The following is a 23,528-nucleotide window of genomic DNA, read 5'->3' on the forward strand; positions in this document are numbered from 1 at the left end:
GAGAAAGGATAAAAACTATATGATCATTTCAATAGATGCAGAAAAAGCATTTGACAAAGTACAACATCCATTCATGATAAAAACCCTCAACAAAGTAGGGTTAGAGGGAATATACCTCAACAGAATAAAGAAAAACCCACAGCTATATGAAAAACCCACAGCTAATATCATACTCAATGGTGAGAAACTGAGAGCTTTTCCCCTAAGATCAAGAACAAGACAAGTGTCCAGTCTTGCCACTTTCATTCAACATAGTACTGGAAATCAGTCCTACGCTGCAGCAATCAGACAAGAAAAAGAAAAGGCATCCAAATTCGTAAGGAGAAAGTAAAACTGTCACTATTTGCAGATGACATGATACTATATATAGAAAACCTGAGAGACTCCACTAAAAAACTACTAGAACTGATAAATGAGTTCAGCAAGGTCACAGGATACAAAATCAATGTACAGAAATCAATGGCATTCCTATACACTAATATGAAGGAGCAGAAAGAGAAATTAAGAAAAAGATTCCATTTACAATTGCACCAAAAATAATTAAATACCTAGGAATAAACTTAACTAAGGAGATGAAAGACCTATATTCTTAAAACAATAAAACATTGATGTGGGGCGCCTGAATGGCTTAGTCGGTTAAGTGTCCAACTCTTGATTTCGGATCAGGTCATGATCTCAGGGTCATGAGATTGAGTCTCAAGTTGGGCTCCATGCTCAGCAGGGAGTCTGGTGAGATCTGTCTCTCCCTCTCCCTCTGCCCCTCCCCACCACTCTCTCTCTCTCTCTCTCTCAAATAAATAAATAAATCTTTAAAAAATTAATGAAAGAAATTGAAGACAACACAAACAATGGAAAGATATTCCATGTTCATAGATTGGGAGAAAAAACATTGTTAAAATGTCCATACTACCCAAAACAATCCCTATCAAAATACCAACAGCATTTTTCACAGAACTAGGACAAATAATCCTAAAATTTGTATGGAACTACAAAAGACCCCAAATAGCCAAAGCAGTCTTGACAAAGAACAAAAGGAGGTATCACAATCCCAGATTTCAAGATATACTACAAAGCTGTAGTAATCATAACAGTATGGTACTGACACAAAAATAGACACACAGATCAATAGAACAGAATAGAAAGCCCAGAAATAAAACCACAATGATGTGGTCAATTAATCTTCGACAAAGGAGTCAAGAATATACAATGGGAAAAAGACAGTCTCTTCAACAAATGGTGTTGGAGAAACTGGACAGCCAAATGCAAAAGAATGAAACTGGACCACTTTCTTACACTATACACAAAAATAAACTCAAAATGGATTAAAGACCTAAATGTAAGACCCGATACCATAAAAATCCTAGAAAAGAGCAGAGGCAATAATTTCTTTGACATTAGTCATAGCAACATCTCTCTAGATATGTCTCCTGAGGTAAGGGAAACAAAAGCAAAAACAAACTATTGGGACTTCATTAAAATAAAAAGCTTCTGTACAGTGAAGGAAACAGTCAACAAAACTGAAAGGCAACCAGCCTGGGAGAAGGTATTTGCAAATGACATATGTAAACTGGTGCAGCCACTGTGGAAAACAGTATGGGTTCCTCAAAATATTAAAAATAGAAATACCATATGATCCAGTAATTCCACTACTGGGTATTTACCCAAAGAAAACAAAAACACTAATTTAAAAATGTATATGAACCCTATGTCTATTGCAGCATTATTTACAATAGCCAAATTGTGGAAGCCACTCAAGTGTCCATCAATAGAGGAACAGATAAAGAAGATGAGGTAGGGATACCTGGGTGGCTCAGTCAGTTGAGCATCTGACTTTTGATCTCAGCTCAGGTCATCATCTTAGGGTTGTGAGTTCAAGTCCTGAGTGAATTCAAGCCCCCACCCAGCATAGAGCCGATTTAAAAAAAAAAAAGATGAGATATATATATATACACACACACACACACACATATACACACAATGGAGTATTACTCAGCCTTAAAAAAGAATGAAATCTTGCCATTTGCAGTAACATGGATGGAACTAGACAGTATAATGCTAAGTGAAATAAGTCAGTCAGAGAAAGACAAATACCATATGATTTCACTCATATGTGGAGTTTAAGAAACAAAACAAATGAACAAAGGAAAAAAAAAGAGAGAGACACACCGAGAAAGACTCTTCACTCTAGAGAACACACTGATGTTTACCAGAGGGGCGTGGGGTGGGGAATGGGTGAACTATGTGAAGGGGATTAAGAGGACATTTATCCTGATGAGCACTGAGTAATGTATAGAATTGTTGAATCACTGTCTTATACACCTGAAGCTAATATAACATTGTATATGAACCATACTGGAATTAAAAATAAAAAAATAAAAATAATTTTTTTTAAATACACACCATGGCTAGGCCAGAACTTACCCCAAAATATCCTACTTTTTTCTGAAAAAAATCTCACTCTCAACACCCCCCCCCCAAAAAAAATGTCAATTTGCTTACAAGGCCATGCAAAGGATCTTACCCTTAACTATTTGATGGCTAAGTCTAAGAAAGAAAAGAAAGGAAGGGAGGGAGGAAGGGAGAGAGAGGTTAAAGCCATTCACCCTTTCCCATCTGCTCTCTTTGAAGGGACAGTATATTCACTTTTGGCTTATTCCAGGCCTTCTCACAGAAAGGCTTAACCAAATAAAAATACTTTCTTTAGAAAAAAAGGCTTTGTCATCTGACTTCAGTTCAGGTCATGATCTCAGGTTCCTGGGACTGAGCCCTGCATCAGGCTCCTGCCCAGCGGGGAGTCTGCTTCTCCCTCTCCCTCTGCCCCTGCCCCCACTCATACTCACACACACACTCTCTCTCTCAAATAAATAAATAAAATCTTTTTTTAAAAAAAGGCTTTGTAAATAATTACATACTTTGGTATGGGGGAGGAAATTAAAGTAATATTTGAAACATGCATACAGAAATGTAAATCAAACACATCAGCACAATTACTTTATTAAATCAGATTAGAGTTTTTTCCTAAATGAAGCAGCTTTGTTCCCCTGACCTATAAGTTATAAATAAAAGGCATTCTTTCAGAATATCATGCAGTGCTGTGGAATGAACACTAAAGCAGTCAGAGGTTCCCAGAACTGGCTGTTGAGCTGGGCCAGGGATGTCTGCGTCTGTCCCTGATTCTGTGTCCTCCATGCCTTTGCTGAAGAGTGGCTAAGTCAGACCACGTGAAAATTGGGAAGCCACGTTTAGCTGTATTACAGCTGCACTTCATGGTGCATATTACACACCAGACACTGTTCTAAGCCCCTCACATGTATTAAGGCATCTGAAACTCACAACATCCCATTATCACCAGCTGAGGACACTGAGACACAGAAAGGTCAAATAAACCTGGGCATAGGAGCAGAACTAGACTACATGTCCCAGCCGGCCTCCCGGGGAGGTATGGTGTGGCCACCCATGAAACAGGAACAAAAGCACTTGCACCATCTCCAGACCTAGCCCATAAAACTTCATACCTGCCATCCTCAGGCTTGTTGACACCACTGGCTCAATGACGATGACAAGAGCTACCTTCCATGACACTTAACTGAGATGGCAAAGCAGTAAGACCTAAAGAGCCTGGATCTTGGAACCTCCACTTGGAGGAAAGCCCCTGTGAACCAGAAACCTTCACTGTAGACTTTGCATGAGTAAAAAAGTCTATTGTCCTTGAGCCATTATATATTTAGGGTTTGTTGTCAAAGCAAGAATTTGTTACCCAAGTTACGTAAAAAATTAGGACCTACAGGTGGGTACTGCCCCAGGTGGGGGGGACATAAAGTAGGTGACACTGGGTTAGTGGGTGGTGAAGAAATTGGAGTCAGAAGCTGAAGAGATGGAAGGCCATGTCACACAGTGGCAAATGATGCAGTAAAGCTGGTTCCTGCAGTAGCATGAAGGGCAAGGCCACGGTAGCTCTGCAAGTGTTTGGGAAGAACCAAACTGCATGTTGGCTCTTACCTTCCCCTTTCGAGAGGTATACCTGGTGTGTTCAGGAAAGAACTGGTCTGTCTGCAAGCAGAAATGAAAGGGGAGGGGTGCCTGGGTGGCTCAATCAGTTAATCATCTGCCTTCTGCTCAGGTCATGATTTCAGGGTCCTGGGATCGAGTCCTGCATCAGGCTCCTTGCTCAGTGGGGCACCTGCCTCTCTCTCTGCCTGCTGCTCCCCCTGTTTGTGCTCTCTCTGTCAACAATAGAGTCAGAACTAAAAAGTCTTCCACTGTTTGAGTTTTAAACTAACTTTCAGACCAAACTTGCACTGGCAGAAACCAGGCCATGAAAGCTATGCATCCTCCCAGTAGAGGGAATTGCCCATCACCTACTCCAAATGAACAGTGGAGGATGCACAAATTAGAACCTCCAGGGGGTGGAGCCAGGGTCAGGAGAATGTAGCACAGGGAACAGAACCGGAGTCTAATCAGGAAACTGCTCTCACCCTTCATGATGCCTGCCATGGACCAGTGAGTGCTGAGTTATTTCCTCCCTCTTTTCTGAACAGGACTTTTTATTGCCATTATCTGTCCATGCACTTTCACTTACATTGGGTTGGGATGGGAAGGTTGGGCAGACACCTTGACTTTTTGGTTCATAGGTCCCCAGACCATGAGGGGCCACAAACAAATCTAATGGACAGGACTGTATATCACTTGGAGTTGGGACTCCGGAAATTGCTGTTCTAACAACGAGAACAAAACATTGACCGAGACCGGTGACCTGCAGACAAGACCACACCAGTATCCCTTACAGTTTGGTATGGGATTAAATTCTAGCCAATGAAATATGAGCGGAAGTGGTGTGTGCTAGACCGTAAGCTCCCCACGAGCAAGTCCCCATGCTCTCTCCACTTCCGCCAGCTTGATGCCAAGTACAGGAACCCTGGGCACTACATATTGAAGATGGTGGGGCGCAGTAGAAGCCTGGGTATGTGAATCACTATAGAGTAAGCGATTGACTAGGGGAAGCACTGGGAGCTTTATATGAAATAGAAATAAACATCTATAGCTTATTCACTCACATAGGACTTCTCGGTACAGCAACCCGCAAAAAGAGGGATGTACCTGGGCTGTAAACTCAGGCAGCCAGGCTCCACAATCTGGGCTACGCTACTCTCCATGAAAAAACACGAGGTATTATTATGAGCCACTTTCTCTTTTTTTCAATAAAAAATTGTAATGTCTAACCTGTAGTAGAGTCTCAAAATCTGGTAGGTGTCAGGGTTCATTATATAGTCCTTACTTTCCATCAGGGTTATTTCCCCCAGATCTCTCCTTTTTTTTTAAATCTTTGCCGGAAATTTAACAGGAGCTCACGGAGAATTTCACAAGTCAATGGCATACAAGATAATGTCTCTTAATAAGGCAATAAAGAAATAACATACTCCAAATCAATGATAATCACACGATTGCTCCAGGCAATAAAGGAATAAAGCCCAAATTTAGTCGCGGTGCAATTTAATATGAGTTGGTATCCAGGAGACAGCTTAGCCAACTGAACTGCGCCTTTTGATATCGCTTCAATGCGGCTGGGGATAAGAAGCTGAAAGACTCGGTTGTTCTTCTTCCTGGCATCCTTCTTTATATTTATTTTATTTATTTATTTATTTGAGAGAGAGAGAATGAGAGAGATCACATGAGAGGGGGGAGGGTCAGAGGGAGAAGCAGACTCCCTGCCGAGCAGGGAGCCCGATGCGGGACTCGATCCCGGGACTCGAGGATCATGACCTGAGCCGAAGGCAGTCGCTTAACCAGCTGAGCCACCAAGGCGCTCCTGGCATCCTTCTTGAGCCCCAGTGAGAGATGGAGCCGCTACGAGCAACACCAGCAAGACTTCCATTGTTGGAGAACCTTGTTCAAAGGAATAGGTTGGACGGATGCCCTTTGTGACATAAACATTTTGTGTAATCAGTACTCACTTATCACAATTTTAGTCAATACACAGATAAATCCATAAAATGCTGGGAGTTGGCACCTAAGATGCTCTCTCCAAATCTATCATTCTACATCAAAGGGATAGGACATGAAACAGGCGTGCTGACGGCATCCCACGGGTGCTGAGTGAAAGCACCAGGCCTGGGCTCCAGGCCTGCCATGAAATTCACTGTTCTTCCTGTGCCGCGCGAAGGCCAGCAGCAGGGAGAGGGGCAGGCGCAAGGCCTTCAGTCACAGCAGTTCTGCCATCAAACATCCGTGTGGGTTTTGGCAGGTGAACTTGGTAAGTGAACTGAGCCTTGCAAATACAGGTATTTACAATGAGGACACTATTAAATCACATCATTTAGTAAAAATACTTGAATATGGGCCAAAATGATGTGCTCAGTACCAAAGAATCTCCTGTCCTGGGCCTTCCTGGAGCTCCTGTTTTAGTGGGGGACGAAACAAACACAGAATGGCCTCTGTGTTAAGAGAAGCACTGAATGCGACAATAGGACGGTAAATGACTAACAGAAAGCAGGGACTCGGAAGCGCTCATTCTCTTTCCCTTTCACAGTCTAAATTGAGAGGTCTTATTTTTCTTAATATGTTCCAGAAGAGTCTTGAGAATAGCACCCGTTACCATTACAAGCACATGTGGGGTAGCAAGCAGCAGGACCTCACCAAACAGGGGCACCTTACTCCCCCTTCCAGGACTGTTATACAAAGAGTCCAGGGGAAGATGCATGAGGTGAGCTCGTACTTCCCAGTATGAGTGGATAAAATATCACCTGCCCAGAACTTTATGGAAAAAAAAAAGTAAACAGCTTTTTATCACAAGATGTGCTGTATATAGTTAAGGCAATATTCTTTTTTTTTTTAAGATTTTATTCATTTATTTGAAACAGAGAGAGTGGGGAGGTGCAAAGGGAGAGGGAGAGGGAGAATCTCAAGCAGGCTCCCCACTGAGCTCGGAGTCTGACATGGTACTCAACCGCATGACCCTGAGATCATGACCTGAGCTGAAACCAAGAGTCGGACGCCCAAACGACAGAACATCCCAGGCGCCCCAAGGCAATGTTCTGTCTGGTTAGTGTTTGAAGATGTTCTAACCTTATAATTTAGTATATAAAATACTATGCTATTACATTATCAGATGTTACTACAGATATGAATAGGCTTCATATGCCTTCTGAGTTTTAAGAGTAAAATTTCAACTACCTATCATTTATTATCCCTGTCCCACAGAAAAGCAGTAAAAATGATAAAGCATTACAAGATTATTGTTTTGACACACATGCATAATGCAGACCTCTTTTGATAGTTGACATTCTTTTATTAATAATCAAAAAACTTCACACAATAGGAAAATAAATGTTTCTCTAATGAATAATTAAATGAAAACTATCCAGGACCTTATAGGATTTTTAATGCATCCCGGGTTTGATGTGTACCTTAGAAGACAGGACATCAGCTTGCACAATCATTAGGTATGACTGAAAATGAGAAACTGATTTATAAAAGATTTACCTAACGGCTTTCCCAAACAGTAGCTCCCCTGCTTAAATTAAAACAGGAAATAAAATTTGTATTTAGACCTAGTTTTAGATGACTCACAATACACATCAATCTTAATTTTATCGTCTTGATGTTACTTTTTTAAAGGTAGTCACCAGAAAACTCAAATCGCATTTTAAGATCATGAATTTGAGGTGTGCAATAAAACTTGTAATTTCTCAACATCAAAGTTTAATTATTACACAACAGTTCAAGCAGCAGATTCTACTTCAGACAGCATTTGTCTCATGCCCTGTTTTCTTGCGGCATTAATCACGTGATGGTGTTCGAAGCACATTTAAGACTAGAGCAGGCACTGCTGAGTGGTCACAAAAATCCCTCTTGGATGAACAATGAAATGCTTGGTTCATTTCAGAAGAAATGGCTTTTACCTTTTCTATGTCTTTTCTATTATGAGAAACAGAGCTAAACAAAATCTTGAAGTCTCATTTTCTGCTGGATGATTAAAAGCTTTATCTGTAAATTATCTCAGTCTCTTAAAATCTATCTGATGGGAGGAAAAAACAAAACCTTAGGGAAAAACAGTGTGCTTTCCGTTGTTCCCACAACATAAAATCAGAGCAAAAATAGAGCGCCATAGAAATTTCAACATCGAATTTTTTTGAAATCTTAAAGCTTAATAAAAGTCAAAAAGTTTTGTATTAATCAGTCATCTCTGCATACCTGCTAGTTCAATACAAACCAGGATCTGGCAGACTACTTGTATTCAAAATGCCATCTTTCAAAAAGGTTCTACTTTTCTAAATGGTCCATTTAAAGAGTTCACTGCCTTGCGTATACATATATGTGTGTATGTATATGTATATATGTGTGTATATATGCATATATGTAAGTGGTAAGCACATGACTCTCATTTGCACTCCATGAAAGTCACTTCACTGTGGTAGATGAAGGATGGCAATCCTAGTCTCCAAAGTGTCTTCAATCCACAAGCATACACAGTTATCACTACTCTCATCAACGCTGCTGACAATTCAGAAAGCCTAAGTACTTTCTAATTGAATTCTAAAAGAAAAGTGCCTTAAATTTAATTTTTTTAAACTTCAGTCTTCAATATTGAAACTGCTAAGTTACTCCATTTTTCCATGCAAAAAAAAAAAAAAAAATAGAATAAACTTGGGGAAAAAATAATATACTAACTTGGGAAAACATCCAGTTACTAAACAGGCTTAAGAAAAAAACCTATATAGAAAAAATATTCCCCAAAAAGGTAAAATCTATGTGTGTTGCTCACCACAGGATTATTTGAATAAATAACAATTAGTAACCAATGAAATATTCAGTACAGAACTGTAAAATAAATTAGGAAGTGTCCAATTGATAAATTATACAGCCACCAAAAATAAGGAAAATGACATGACAATGTCAAGCCAAATTACAAAAGGCTCCCTGCTACATTTAAACAGTCCCACCTGCAAGCACGAAACAGGAACACAATCTGACAGGCTGTGTCACTGGATTATGGGTATCGTTTTCCTTTATTTAAAGGACTATACAACATAAAGCTCTATAGTGACTATGCATTTTTTTAAAAGAAAAGAAAATCAAATATGATGGAATAACTCAAAAACAAGTCTTTGAAAAGCAATGTTCCTGGGCAGGGACACGCCGCTGCCCACATCCAGAAACCAACCACCTGCCACTCTGGGAAGAGAGCACCCGACCCAGGCTGCCGCTCTGCAGAGCTGTGCTCGTGAACAGGGTGGAAACGTGGGGCAAGCGCCTGGCCAGAACAGTCTGTGGCCTCATTCCCAACATTCATTTTATCAACAAGACCCAGATTTGTCTGCTTTGAGCAGGTACCTAACACATACTTCTATGTCTGATGACAAACTTTCACATAAGTCTTTTTATTTCTCCCAACAGAAAAATCCAAATGCACGACTATTTCCTTTTCATAATAGAGCAATTCTCAATTGGCAATCAAGTGATATTTTTTAAAAGACAAAATGGTGTTAACCCTGTGGAACATGTGACCAAAAATAATTAAAGGCCCATGGGTGATATCAAGTACTACTAGACAGAAGATTACTTACAAAAAGAGCAATTTTCAATAGAAAAACTGAACATTTCCCTTGGGAAACAAATTTAATCTTTTATCATTAAACAACTGGGCAAAGGACCAGGTTTTCTACCAGTGCAATAAGGGGCAAAAGCTTCCCCAGAGGCCCTAAGAGAACAGGGATGAGATCTTTTCGATGGTTTTATGATGGCAATTATAACCTGCTGGCTGTTTCAGCTCTCGGAAAATGATGTTCAATCAAAAGACTAAATCATACAAAGCACTTACTATTTCACTTGCCCAATAACAAAATTTGAAAACAAGAAATTCATAGCATTAAATCATGTTCATCAAATGCTTGAACAAGCTAGAAATGCTACAATAGAGCAGCTTACTGGTAGACTATAGTACTCTGCACTACTACGAAAATAGTCGTGAAAAGCTTATTTTGCTCAGTGTAATGATCACGTTTTACTTTTTGCAAGCCATGTATCTCTCCGTTACATTCTCCCAGTTGATTACATTCCAAATAGCTTTTAGGTAATCCGGTCTGACATTTTTATACTGAAGGTAATAAGCATGCTCCCACACATCGATCCCCAGTAGTGGAATAAGACCTATTGGAGAGAAGGGGGGGAAAAAAGCAAAAACTATGAATTTCAACCTAAAACGTGACTGCATCTTCTCCACTGAAACTTTATCCTTTGCATACAAAATTACCCTTCACAACATTCCCATCCATTTTTCAGTTTCTTTTACAAATAGGAAATTCGGCTAAGAATAAACATCCCATAAAAATGTTTTTAAGCTTTGCTCTTTGTAAGAAAATGCGATAAAGAGTAAAAAATTTAAAATAGAGTTTGGAAAATTAAGTACGGTATTTTAAGAGCTGTTCTTGAAATACCAACAAAGCTATCCATGAGCCAATTCTCGGACAATCAGTAAGGTACCATGTTTGTGGGGGTGGTTGAGGACCTTCCAAAGCAGTCAGGGGAGTTTTAGGAGAACCCGCTCTGCTCCTAAGGCTAATAATGTTAGTCTCAGAGAATACAGAACATTTATGAGACACTAACAGAAAGAATAAGTTAACAAGGAAAACTGAACAGGACCAAAGAAAAAGAGACACTGTCCTCAGAAATTAAATAGTATAAAGAAGGAATTACTTACACAACACTCATTTTCAAAAACTCTCAAACTAAATGACAAGCTCTCCTTTAGGAAAACAAGTACCAACCAGTAGGTCTTGAGCAGTGGGGAGGTAGGTCACTAATCATGTATTATGAATAATTAAGGTAACAAAGTTTATAAATGATTTTTCCCCTCTGTAAACTGCCGTGACTTTTACAGATTTTCATTCCAATGGGCTTTCCTCAAGTGGAAGAGAAGCAGGTGTGGCCATGGTTCACCTGGAAATCACAGCCTTGTCTGTAAGGCACCTTCAAAGGTAGACCCGACTCTCTGAACATTCTCCAGCATTTCACTTTCCCAAAAGAGCCATTTAGAGCCTCGCTAAATCTGAATATATCCAGGGAAATGAGGCATGTAAGCAAGTCTGCGGGCATGTGTTGAGGCAGAAAACATGGCTGAGAACTACAGATAATTGACGTTAAGATGTCACCACAGGTCTGTTACATTGAGGATCAAAGTTCCCACTAACTGCTGGATGCCTTGTGACTATTTCCTAAAGACATTCTGATTCAATCTGGCTCAACATGGAAAAGGATTTGGTATCCCCAGCCTGGAGTTTCTAAGCCAAATATTTTCCTATACCAAAACCAAAACCCCCCAAAAAGGCAGAAGTCTGGAAATCTGAGCTCTAGTGCCATTCTGACCACAGGTGCTCAAGCAGACGGGCTGAGGGTCCAAGGCCTGAGGTCAGACTCGGCTTCCAGGTCTTTTCCTCCTGCGTGGTGTTTATCTAATTTCAGTGCATGTAATTATGTAAGCTGATACGCATTCTCTGTCAAATGAAGCAGGGTTTATGTCCAAAACATGTTTTGTTAATGTATCTGTAAAATTACATGTGCTAATTTTGCAAAAACATCAAGGGCTTTTAAAGCATTTTTGCTTATACAAGACTCAGGGTATTATCAGCTGTTAAGATCTACTCACATTAGGACATGCTCACGATAGGTTTAATCGGTTTAATCGCTGCTCTTGTTCCTTATTTCAAGGTAAATGCTTTACAGTGAACCATCTCCCACTAATGAATGTGAAACAATTTTCAAACCTAACCTGTTGTTCCTTGCAGGGGATCCTGGTTAAAACAGGCAGCAATCTGCAAGCGTCCCTGTTCCTTACTGAAACCAAGCCAACCCCAACCTGAGCCTTGGACGCCAACGGATACAGTGGTCAACTTCTCCTTAAATTTGTCGAAGGAACCAAAATCACGTTTGATGGCTTCCAGCAATTCCCCTATTTTAAAAAAAATCCAACAACATGCATAAGTGAACAGACTGTAACAATAAACAATTTCATTACATACATTAAAATATGCCTGTCATAAGGCACAAGATACAGCTAGACAACATCGGAAGACATAATATAACCCAGTGAGCCTAGACAGCACCACATTACTCCTGCCTTAACACTAGCATCACAAGGTCTCACAATTGTAATTCACGGGTTTGTTACTGAACCATGTTAGAGGGATTTCTTCCCTCACTGTGCTATTTCCATCAGAAAAGAAAGGATATTTTCCGTTACCTTCCCTTCAACAGAAAATTTTACTTTGACTTCTACCCTACCTATTCTGTCTCAATTTGGGAATAAAATTTTATGGTTGTTATTTGGTTCTTCCCCAAGGCAGCCTAGATCTTTCCTATCACAATTATGTAATTTTAAAAAGAGTGATTTTTGTCTTTTATTACTGAACAAAGGGTACACTGTAAGAGCTATAGTCCTTTTATTCTGTAGCAATGTAACATATAATTCTAGATTGAGCACATCAACCAAATCAAGTAGGCCAAAATATCACTTCTCTGATTATCTATTATAATAGATAGTAATTATCTATTATAAGCACAAATAATAAAGTGGTACAGATAACCCAAAGTGTCAGAGAACCAAGACCTGTTGGCTGAAAATGGGCACATCTGACATTCTACTAAATCCCAAAACCTCAGAAGTATTAAGTCACTGTCTGCAGACCTAACTCATAAAAAAAATGCCCAGCTACTCAAATTTACTCTCCCATTCATCTTTACTTCCAAATGAAATTGCTTATTACAAGTGCCTAAGATGCCTTCTACAAAACAATTAAAAACAAATAAACCCACAGAAACTTAAGGTACATGCCAGAAGCCCAGAGACAGGGAGAGCTCTACTTATGCCCCGTAACTTCCCTGGGATGAGGAGGGTAATTATAGTCCTCTGGGCCTCCACGAGAGACACAGGAAGTCAAGTAAACCAGCCAGAGTGAACAAGACCATTAGCTCTGTAGTCCCCTCATTTACCCTCCAGGTGTCCTGGAAAACCTAATTTTCTGGGACAACTAACTTTTTATCAGTTAGGAAGAGCAGGAAAATAATAGCAAAAGGCACTATTCTGGGCATTTTATGTTTGATAACTTATTTAATTTTCAAAACAGCTCTATTACTGTCCCTGTATCATACAGATGAAGAAAGTAGATACAGAATGATTAAGTATCTTACCCACCCCCAGGCTGCTCAACTTTTCTAAAAACCATTTACCAGTCTTGTTCTAATGTACAGTACATTTCAACCAGAAGTTGACACCGTATCTGACACTGTATGTGTATAAAACCTGATGACGTAACTCCCTGAATGTACTCTCCATTCCTACACGTCCCTTTCAAAGTTACAACTTTGTTGTACTCCTTGCTATGAAAAGTATGCCACTATGATATCTCAGAATTAATATAAGAAAAGCAACCGTCATTCCTATTGTGCACAAAATGTAGCTAAGACTATACCAGTATCTACCAACCTTTGGGTTCTCCACCACCCTTAGGGCTCAGGTTTGTCCAGAAGATGGAATGATTGATATGGCCTCCGCCATTGAATTTGAGCCCAGGCTGAAGAGCTACTTGAGTTGTAATGTCACCTGTAAAGAGGCAAACATACTTTTTAAAATTCTTACTTTTCAAACACTCTATACACCATTTTCTTTGTAAAACGTCAGATAATTAGACTAGCTTATCTGTAACATCCCTATCGGTCCTAAAATTCCACAATTTCGAACAACAACAACAACAACAAAAGATTATCTTAAAAAATTATTTGTCCCAGTGGATTTTCAATTCAATTAATAACATTCTGAACAACTCAATGAGTGTCCCAGCAGGGGGTGCAAAGCATGCAGAAAATTCTTTCCTGAGCTTCAAAGAACTCAAAGTTTTCTTGGATATTAAAGATTTCAGCAGGGGCACCTGCATGGCTCAGTCAGTTAAGCGTCTGCCCTCGGCTCAGGTCATGATCTCAGGGTTCTGGGATTGAGCCCCGCACTGGGCTCCCTGCTCAGCGGGCAGCCTGCTTCTCCCTCTCCCTCTGCCTGCCACTCCCCCTGCTTGTGCCCTCCCTCTATCTCTGGCAAATAAGTAAAGAAAAGAAAAGAAAAAAGAAGATTTCAGCAACAATGAGAACAAAGATAGAAAACAGTGAAATGCGGATATGTGTGGTTCCATAAACTGTACTAAATGGTAAATTTTCAGGGGCGCCTGGTTGGCTCAGTCAGTAGAGCATACAACTCTCGGTCTCAAGGTGGTGAGTTCAAGCCCCACAGTGGGGGTAGAGATTACTAAAAATAAATGTAAGTTTTTTTAAAAAATGGTAGATTTTCAGCTCTCATTTTCTAGACAGACAACTATTCCACTGGGAAATTGTTCAATGTTACATCAACAAAATATTCAGCATATTCAAGACTCAACTTCAGATTTCCAATCCCAAACTTACCCTCCAACGGCCTTCCCCAGCCCAGCTGCTTTCTCAGAACATTTTTGAGGACTTGGTCATTTCTTACTCCTTTCCCCTCACACCACGTTCAACCCACCAACATACCCACTGGCAAAGCCAGCTCTACCATTAAAAAGATCCAGAATCGGGCGCCTGGGTGGCTCAGTTGGTTAAGCGACTGCCTTCGGCTCAGGTCATGATCCCGGGTCCTGGGATCAAGTCCCACATCGGGCTCGATCCCGGGTCCTGGGATCGAGTCCCACATCGGGCTCCCGGCTCAGCGGGGAGCCTGCTTCTCCCTCTGACCCTATCCCCTCTCATGCTGTTTCTCTCTCTCTCTCTCAAATAAATAAATAAATAATTAAAAAAAAAGATCCAGAATCCAGTCCCTTCTTCCTGCTTCTGGTGCAGACGAGCAGCATCACCTACCTGCATCTGTGCCACCATATCCCATACTGGTCTCCTGCTTCCACACGTGCCCTCTACAATCTGTTCTCAACACTGGCCAGAGGGCTCCTCTGCACCCCACACTGATCGTGGCACTCCTCTAGTCAAAGCCCTCCAAAGGCTGCTCCTCTCACTCAGAGTGAACCCCAAGTCCCTACAACTGCCTTCAAAGATGCAGGTCATCTGACCCTGTGCATTTCCTCGCTGGCCCAGCTCCAGCCACACTGGCCTCCTTGCACTTCCAAGAGAAGCTCAGCCTGCTCCCAGTTTAGGGTTTCCTAACCCTAACTGTTCCTAACCTTAGCTGTTGCCTGAACTGGAATGGAATACTCTTGCTGAAGATAGCCTCGTGGCTCATTCCCACATTTCTCCTTCGTGTCTCCACGGACATGGCAACCTCATCAGTGAAGCCTTCTCAAACCACAATATAAAATGGGCAATTTTCACCACTTCCCCAACTTGTTTTTCCTGATAGGACTTACAGCCCTGGCATACTACTACATATTTACTTGTCCATCTGTCTCCCCACTAGAACAAAAGCTCCGATAATAACAAGGACTTCTGTGCACTGCTGTGTCCCAGGGGCCGATATATTGCCTCCTACATACCAGGCACTCAATAAATGTTTGATTGACTAGATAACTGAATACATTAAATGTAGTTTTTATGAAAAAAGTAAAAACAAAAACTAATTCTCTGATATCTATACTTAAAAAAAAAAAAACACATTGGAAGACTTTTTTTTTACCTTGCTAAATAAGTAGGCAAAATATTCTTTTCCATGCCTTTAAGAAGCTAAGATTAACTATTAGGGAAAATGGCAATTCCCTTGTTCAATTAAATCCCAAGTGTTTATTATTCACAAGATACTAAGAGACAAAGTGGAAGACACAAAGAACCACTGAGAGCTCTGTGCTTATTAGGGAGTTTACATAATAGAAGTTCTCTAATCTGTTCTTAGGGCATACCTCAGAGAGGAGGAAAGGGCCAAGTGATCTCAGAATACACAGATCATCTTGTAGAGTTGTTTTAAGATGCCAATTTGTTGTTGTTATTATGTTCACAATATAATTTTGTTATAGATCAGTGTCCCTCTTAGAAATTATTCTAGGAAAATCACCCTAAAAATAAATGTAGGTTTTATGTTGTTTTTTAATAAATCAACAGTATCTAAATTTTTCTAATGGGAAAGAAACATGCTATTGAAAACCAGCTTAATAATCTCAATCTCTTAAAGTTTACTTCATCTTTTTTTTTTTTTAAGATTTTATTTATTTAGGGGCGCCTGGGTGGCTCAGTCGTTAAGCGTCTGTCTTCAGCTCAGGTCATGGTCCCAGGGTCCTGGGATCGAGCCCCACATCGGGCTCCCTGCTCTACGGGAAGCCTGCTTCTCTCTCTCCCACTCCCCCTGCTTGTGTTCCCTCTCTCACTGTCTCTCTGTCAAATAAATAAATAAAATCTTTTAAAAAAAAAGATCTTATTTATTTGTCAGAGAGAGAGCATGCGCACAAGCAGGGGGAGCGGCAGGTGGAGGAAGAAGCAGGCTCCCCACTGAGCAAGGAGCCCGATGCAGGACTAGATCCCAGGAGCCTGGGATCATGACCCGAGCCAAAGGCAGATGCTTAACTGACTGAGCCACTTCATCATTTTTAAATTTTAATATAGGGGTGCCTGGGTGGCTCAGTCGGTTAAGCGTCTGCCTTCAGCTCGGGTGGAGATCCCAGGGTCCTGGGATCAAGCTGCTTGGCGGGCTCCCTGCTCAGCAGGAGGTCTGCTTCTCCCTCTTCCTCCGCTCCTCCTCCCTGCTTGTGCTCTCTCTCTCAAATAAATAAACTGAATAAATAAATAAACTTTAATATAAATTTGGGGGGTGCCTGGCTGGCTCAGTTGGTAGAGCATACGACTCAATCTTGGGGTTGTGAGTTCAAGCCCCACATTGGGTATAGAGCTTAAAAAAAAAAAAAAAGTAGTAACTGGGGCTTCTGGGTGGCTCAGGTGGTTAAGTGTCTGCCTTCGGCTCAGGTCATGATCCCAGGGTCCTGGGATCCAGCCCCGCATCAGGCTCCCTGGTCCACAGAGAGCCTGCTTCTCCCTCTCCCTGCCGCTCTGCCTACTTGTGCTCTCTATGTCTCTGTCAAATAAACAAATAAAATATTTTAAAAAATAAAAAATAGTAGTAATAAATAGAAATGTGCGGGGCTTTACAATTTGCTTTAAAAATACTATTAAGTTCAACATTTTCCTTGGTTTCAATTCAATTTTTTTCCTGTTAAGTACAAGTTAAATACTTTTGTTTGAAAAGTATTTACCTACTTTTAATGAGATTGATGATGTTTACGTCACTTAATACTTTTGCCCCAAATTTTCAAACATGAAAATTTAATTCTTCAACAGTCTTTAAAATATATAATTTTTTAAATAAAAGAAAACTTTGTAGGTACTTATTAATTTATAGTCAACATAATACAACATAATGTACAGCTTTTTTTTGTTTTCAGTAACTTTCATGAAAACGAGTAAAGGTGTGATTGCACAAGAGAAGGACTGAAATTAAGTTGTTCTTAAAATATTGAAGAGAAAGGTTCAAGTTGTCAGGTGTTATCATGCAGGAAATAATTTCACAACTGGGATATTCCCCACCTTGCCATCATTACCACATCTTCCCCGAATTTGTTATTTTCTAAAACCCCTTTCCCGTACAAATCACCAAAATTTTTCCCCGTACTCATGGTTCCCGTCACAAATCTTCCAGAATGTGGCAACTTCCTCTTGTTTTTGTTTAGCCAATTACCTCGTGCAATCAGGCTGAAATACTACCTTTTCCCACTAGATGCCCCCCGTCAGCAAGATGTCACGGTCCGAAATTTACTCAAATGTCAGAGGACCTAAAGTCAATAAACTTGGAAAAACGACATGTTTTAACTGGGCAGCTTATTAAGCAGTACACACCGTCAGTTGTTTTTCTCGTGCAAGCCACTGATTAGCAGGCTGAAAAGTGTAATACGATTCTGTACGGAGACATTAACACACAGACTCTCGTACACACACGCCCCCGGCCACAAAGTCCACACGCTCCTTACCGGTTTTGTCAACTAAGCTCTTTGGGGGCGGGGGGGGGGGTAAGTCCATATTATATCGTAACACCGAATTCTAAGTATTAGTAGATACACACAGGCCTGTTTCAGTTTCCCACAAAATGACCGCATTCCTTGTGAATTCCGGAACACGCGGAGGAGCCGCTCTCCTGGTTCCCGGGGCCGCGCCTCGCGGTCCCCTTTCCCTGTCGCTTCTCACCGGCAGGCAGCCCGGCACCTACCCTTCTCCAGCGCCTCCAGGTACTTCTCCTCGATGGCATTCAGGTTGTTCACGTAGGTCGCGTGGTGCTTGCTGTGGTGCAGCTGCATGATCTGGGCGTTGATGTGAGGCTCCAGGGCGCCATAATCGTACGGCAAGTCGGGGAGGCTGTGCTTCTGCCGGGCAGCCAGCGACCCCAGCGCCGGCACCAGCGTCCGGCTCGTGCTGCGAAGAGAGCAGACGCAGACCGATTCGCTCACGCGTCTACGCAGACCCAGCGCCATCCGGGCCTTTCTACCGCTCGCTCGCTCGCCCTCCACGTTCGCTGCAGCTTTACACCAACGCGGCAGCCCTGCGCCGCGGCAGCACCGGGGCGCGCTCGGCGGCCACCTGCCCCGACGCAGGGCCGCCCGCCGCGTCCCCACGTCCCGGGGCCCCGGAGATGCCCGGGACCCGCCGCGCCGGCGCGGGCACGCACGGAGCGGGGCCGGTGGAGGCGGCCGCCCGAGCCCCTCCGCCCTCCGGGCCGCGGCCCGCCCCCGCTGCGCCCTGCGGCCCGGGCGCCTCACCTGCGCGCTGCCCGGGACAGCATGGTGAGCTACGCCAGCAGTCCAGGCCGCAGAGCCGAACCGCCGCGCCGAGGGCCGGGCGCACACAGACGCAGCCCGCGGGCCGCGCCGCGGGGACACCGCCGACCTCCACGGGCTCCGCCCCCTGCGCCTGCCGCTCCCACGCCGGGGGGCGCGCGGCCCGGGGTCTGCCCTGCCGGAGCCAGCCCGCGCCCTGAGCCCAGGGGATGCGAAAAGGAGGAAAAGGAGGGGCATGAGGGACCTGCCCCGGGCGGCCAGGGGAACGGCGGCGCCCACCTGCCCGCTTCTGAGCGTGTGGCCAAAGGGAAGGCCGCGCTCTAACCCCCCCCATGGTGGAAGATGGTACGGCCCGCAGCCCCGCCCCCTCGGGGGCCCGCGGGGAGGGCCCCCGCAGGCGCAGCCGCCGCAACCCCGCCCCTTTGCTCCCGGCGCCTCGGGGCCGCGGTGGGGTCCGGCGACCTCCTGGGAGGGAGGGCTGCGGCTTCCCTGAGCAGCCTTGGCGCGCTCTGGCGGGCTAGGGAGGGCCCGCAGGGAGGAGAGTCCTGAGCGCTGGTACGGTGTAGAGCCGGTGCCCCTCCAGCCGCTGCCCGGAGTGACCTTTCTTTCCGAGTGAATTCGACCTTGGGACCGGAGCCAGGACCGGGGCGGCCTGATAGTGTTACTGAACGCCTGCAACGTGCCAGGGACTATGCTGCTGGGTTTATATGCATTTATCTTTATTTCACTCCTAGAGTAGGTATCGTTGACTCCAGGCGGTATTAATGAGCTCCCTGAAGTTAAGCAGGTTGCCCTGATCACACAGTTAATAAGTAAAAGAGTGGATTAGAACCGAAAGTTCGTACTTTCTTGATTACTAAGCCTTACCAGTCAGGTCCTGAGTGTTTGTTCAGAGTGACTTCCAAGAACCAAAAGCTCAGGAGAATATTACAGAAGTGCAACAGAGGATTCTTTCCTACTGTGTCTAACAGCCCAATGAGCTGCATCTAATGCTTTCTCAACAATTTAAAAAAAATCCTAAATTGTGTGAATCCTTTCTATATAGAAGTTAGTAAACCCTTAACACTATTATTGGTGTAAGTTGGATCCTTACTGAATAGAATAATATAAAAGGAAGCAGAGTAGGTGCTGAATAGTTTCAGCTACTCTCTTACACCCCCCTCCCTATCTCTCCCCCCTTCCCAAGGATGACTAGGATTTGGGTTGGGGAATAGCTAACAGGAACCACTGAGCTGGCTTCTCAGCAAGAGGGCTGGCGCTTGCCAACAGTTGGGAAACTAACCAAGAATATTTGATGGGATAAAGGAGGAAAATCAGGTTGGGGGCAAGCTAGGCATATGCTCAAAACTCAAATTTGGTTGGTTATGGAAATTAAGAAGCATTTTAGCTGAACTGAGATATAAAATAGTTTTTCAGTCAAGGTAGTCTGGCATTGATATCGTGAAGGGCAAGCTAGTTAGAAAGCTGTTCCGTGAATCCTAGCTGAGGTCCTAAGAGCCAGTTTTAGGGTACTAGCTCTGAGAACTGGAAGAAAAGGACATTTTGAAGGATGAAATAACAGAATTCAGTGACAGATCAGTCACTAATAAAAAGGCTTGTTCTATCACCGTAAGGCGACTGAGCCCGGTTAGGCTGCATGGATGTACTCCTAGTTTGTACAGATGATGATACTTTGATACTTAAATTGACCCCCTCAGGAGATGCCCTTTTGAACAAGGAACAATTGGGGGGTGGGCTAGTGACAGTAACAGTCTGGTAGAAGTGTCTCTCACATCACATCTGTATCAGCTACATCCTTCCAGAAGACAACCCCAACTGTGAGAGTATCTGGATTGAGACCAAGGATTTGGGGGATACTGGAGATTAGGAGAAGTTTTTTTACCTTCTTTGTCTGCCACACCCAATGAACAGGCCTCTTTTTCTTTTTTGTTGGCGACTATAGGAAGTACTCATTCAGTATTGGCCTGGAGTTAGATTACAGTTGACTGGGGCCTGTCCCAAATTCCTCCAGCCAGCTCAGGATGTCATCTGTCACATCTGGCATCATAACTGGGCATTTCCCTTGCATAAACTTCCCAAAGCTACTCAGACCCACCACGTTAGACCAACATATTGGCTGCAGGAAGCAAAATATGGGTTGAGATGAAATCATTTTGAGCCAGTTATTAATCACATTCATATTCTAGTGACTGAGTGTCTCAAACACAGAAGAGCATATCCATTCCCTCATGTAAAAGCAATCTGAAGTAGGCAGTCCAAGCTGGGATGACAGTGCCATGAGATGATCAAGGACCCAGGCTCCTCTGTCCTCAGAGTTGCTTCATGATCCATGATAGTTTCTAGAGCACCAGCCATCTCACCTCCTTCCCATGAAGAGGGAAGGAAAAAAGGTTGGGCCCCAGCTGTCTCCCTTTTAAGGACCCTTTGCAGTAGATTCACCCAACAGATACACTTAGCTACAGAGAAGGCTGGGAGATGTAGTCAGTTAGCTGTGCATATTTCCAGCCTGAAAAAAATGTGAAATCTAATCTCCAGACTCATCTCTTGTATATGACTCAGGTCATAATTCTTGGACCTGAGCTTGATACTGCTTCTCCGTTCTCATGTTGGGTTGTACTTTCAATCACATTACTTCTTAGCCTCAGTGAAAACCCAGCTTCCTAGAGCTGCCTTTGGCACTGGGTCACCTGACTTTTCCCACCCTTGCAGGCCATAAACCTGGGAAGCCAGAATAGAGGAGCATAAAAAGAAAGGGTGTCCCATATCTAGAGTCCAGCAGATCCCTCCATAAAGACGATGCAGTGTCTACCCCTTTAGGGGAATGAATAACCCACCATCATAACTACTCCAGGTGTATTAGTCAGAGTTCCCCAGAGAAACAGAATTGATATGATTTGTATATATGGAGAGAAAGAGATGAATTAAGAAACAGAATTGAGGGGCGCCTGAGTGGCTCAGTTGGTTAAGCGCCCAACTCTTGATTTCTGCTCAGGTCACGATCTCAGGGTCATGAGATTGAGCCCGGTGTTGGGCTCAGCACAGAGCCTGCTTGGGATTCTCTCTCTCCCTCTCCCCTTCCCCTTTGCATGCTCTTTCTCTCTCTCTCCAAAATAAATAAATTAATCTTTTTTTAAAAAAGAAACAGAATTGATATGATTTGTATATATATAGAGAAAGAGGTATATTATAAGGAATTGACTCATGGATTATGGAGGCTGGCAAGTCCAAAGTCTACAGTGTGAACCGACAGGCTGGAGACCCAGGACAGCCAATCATGTAGATCCAGTGCAAAGACATTCTGAGGGAGAATTCCTCTTGCTTAGGAGGTCAGTTTTTGTTCTGTGCAGGTCCTCAGCTGATTGGATGAGGTCCACCCACATTATGGAAGGCAATCTGCTTTACCCCAAGTTCACCCATTTAAATGTTAATTTCATCCAAAACACCCTCCAAATTGACACGTAAAATTAACCATCACAGCAGGTAGAAAAACAACTTGGCCAATGTATTCTGTGTGAGAAGTGTGTTGATCTATTAATATCCCAGGATTATCATGGAATAAAACTGAATTCATGGGCACAGTTCTAAGAATAATTCCCGAGAGCTACCCAAGATGAATGGACCCACGTCCCTGAGGGCAATGACCAAGCATAACGATCTCAGGCTGGCTATATCTCCTAGCCAGCATATGCCAGGGGTTACACCCCACACCAAGGAACCAGCGTAGGTGTGCAGGAGGCTTGGCCTCATATACCACAGAGGTTCATGCCAGAACTTGGTCCACTGGAAATAGTATGAACTTTGGGTCCCACCTCAGGCATGTCCCAGAACACTAGCTATCTTGGCCTACATCCCCCCACTCTGGTGCTGGCTTATATCTTCACTGGCCCTTTTGTGGGGGAAATAGCATAAAATCATGTGAAATAAGCCTAGAAGTGTTTTCACCCTAAGAGTATTAATTTAGAGGCACCTGGGTGACTCAGTCAGTTAAGCGTCTGCCTTTTTGGCTCAGGTCATGATCCTGGGGTCCTGGGATCCAGCCCTGCAACGGGTTCCCTGCTGGGCGGGGAGTCTGCTTCTCCCTCTCCCTGCCCCCACCCCACTCATGCTCTCTCTTACTATCTCTGTCTCTCTTAAATAAATAAATAAATAAATAAATAAATAAATAAATAAATAAATAAATAAAATCTTTAAAAAAGAGAGTATTAATTTAGTTTAAGGAACTAGTCAGCTATATATTGGTACAAGATAGTCTGGTTGATTATCAATTACTCCTGTATGGGATTTGAAGAGTATCCTCTCAGTGATGTACAAACCAGAAGTTCTCTTAATCTCAACACTGACCCTGAACATTCAACTCTCCCTTGAGCAGACATCTTAGTTTTGTCCCAGACCAGGTTAGTACTTAACCCAGTTATTATGGACTGCATTGTGTCCCCCAAAAATTTATATGTTGAAGATCTAACACCCAGTACGTTAGAATGTGACTGTATTTGGAGATAGGGCCTTTAAAAAGGTGCTTAAATTAAAATGAGAGTTTCAGGGTGGGCCCTAAGCCAGTGTGACAGGTGTCCTTATAAGGGGAGATAAAGTCACACACACAGACTGAGAGGTGACCATCTGCAAGCCAAGGAGAGAGACCTAAAGAGAAATCAATCCTGCTGACAGCATGATCTCAGAGTTCCCGCCTCCAGAACTGTGAAAAAACAGATTTCTGTTGCTTCAGCCACCCCATCTATGGTATTTTGCTTTACAACCCAA

General features: G+C 43.0%; 1 protein-coding gene across 1 annotated transcript; it reads right to left on the bottom strand.

The window, feature by feature from the left end:
- Window positions 1-9,356: 9,356 nt before the first annotated feature.
- On the bottom strand, window positions 9,357-18,910 carry SOD2 (superoxide dismutase 2). Its single transcript, XM_045865834.3, has 5 exons — window positions 18,753-18,910; window positions 18,206-18,408; window positions 13,478-13,594; window positions 11,765-11,944; window positions 9,357-10,146 (listed from the first exon to the last, which is right to left on the bottom strand). The coding sequence occupies exons 1-5, from the start codon at window positions 18,773-18,775 to the stop codon at window positions 10,001-10,003; spliced, it is 669 nt and encodes a 222-aa protein (XP_045721790.1). The 5' UTR covers window positions 18,776-18,910; the 3' UTR covers window positions 9,357-10,000.
- Between the last annotated feature and the right edge of the window lie 4,618 nt (window positions 18,911-23,528).

Source organism: Mirounga angustirostris, unplaced genomic scaffold (genome assembly GCF_029215605.1).
Source record: "Mirounga angustirostris isolate CCGP_5_RB_7025 unplaced genomic scaffold, mMirAng1.0.hap1 SCAF_8, whole genome shotgun sequence".
NCBI lineage: Eukaryota > Metazoa > Chordata > Mammalia > Carnivora > Phocidae > Mirounga > Mirounga angustirostris.

Bases quoted from the DNA above. Each gene is read 5' to 3' on its own strand.
- SOD2 (XM_045865834.3), bottom strand. From the start codon at position 18,775: ATGCTGTCCCGGGCAGCGCGCAG. The intron at 18,409-18,752 runs GTGAGGCGCCCG...CTCTCTTCGCAG, and splicing joins CTGTCCCGGGCAGCGCGCAG to CACGAGCCGGACGCTGGTGC. The intron at 10,147-11,764 runs GTTAGGTTTGAA...TCTCTCCAATAG, and splicing joins TCCCCTGCAAGGAACAACAG to GTCTTATTCCACTACTGGGG.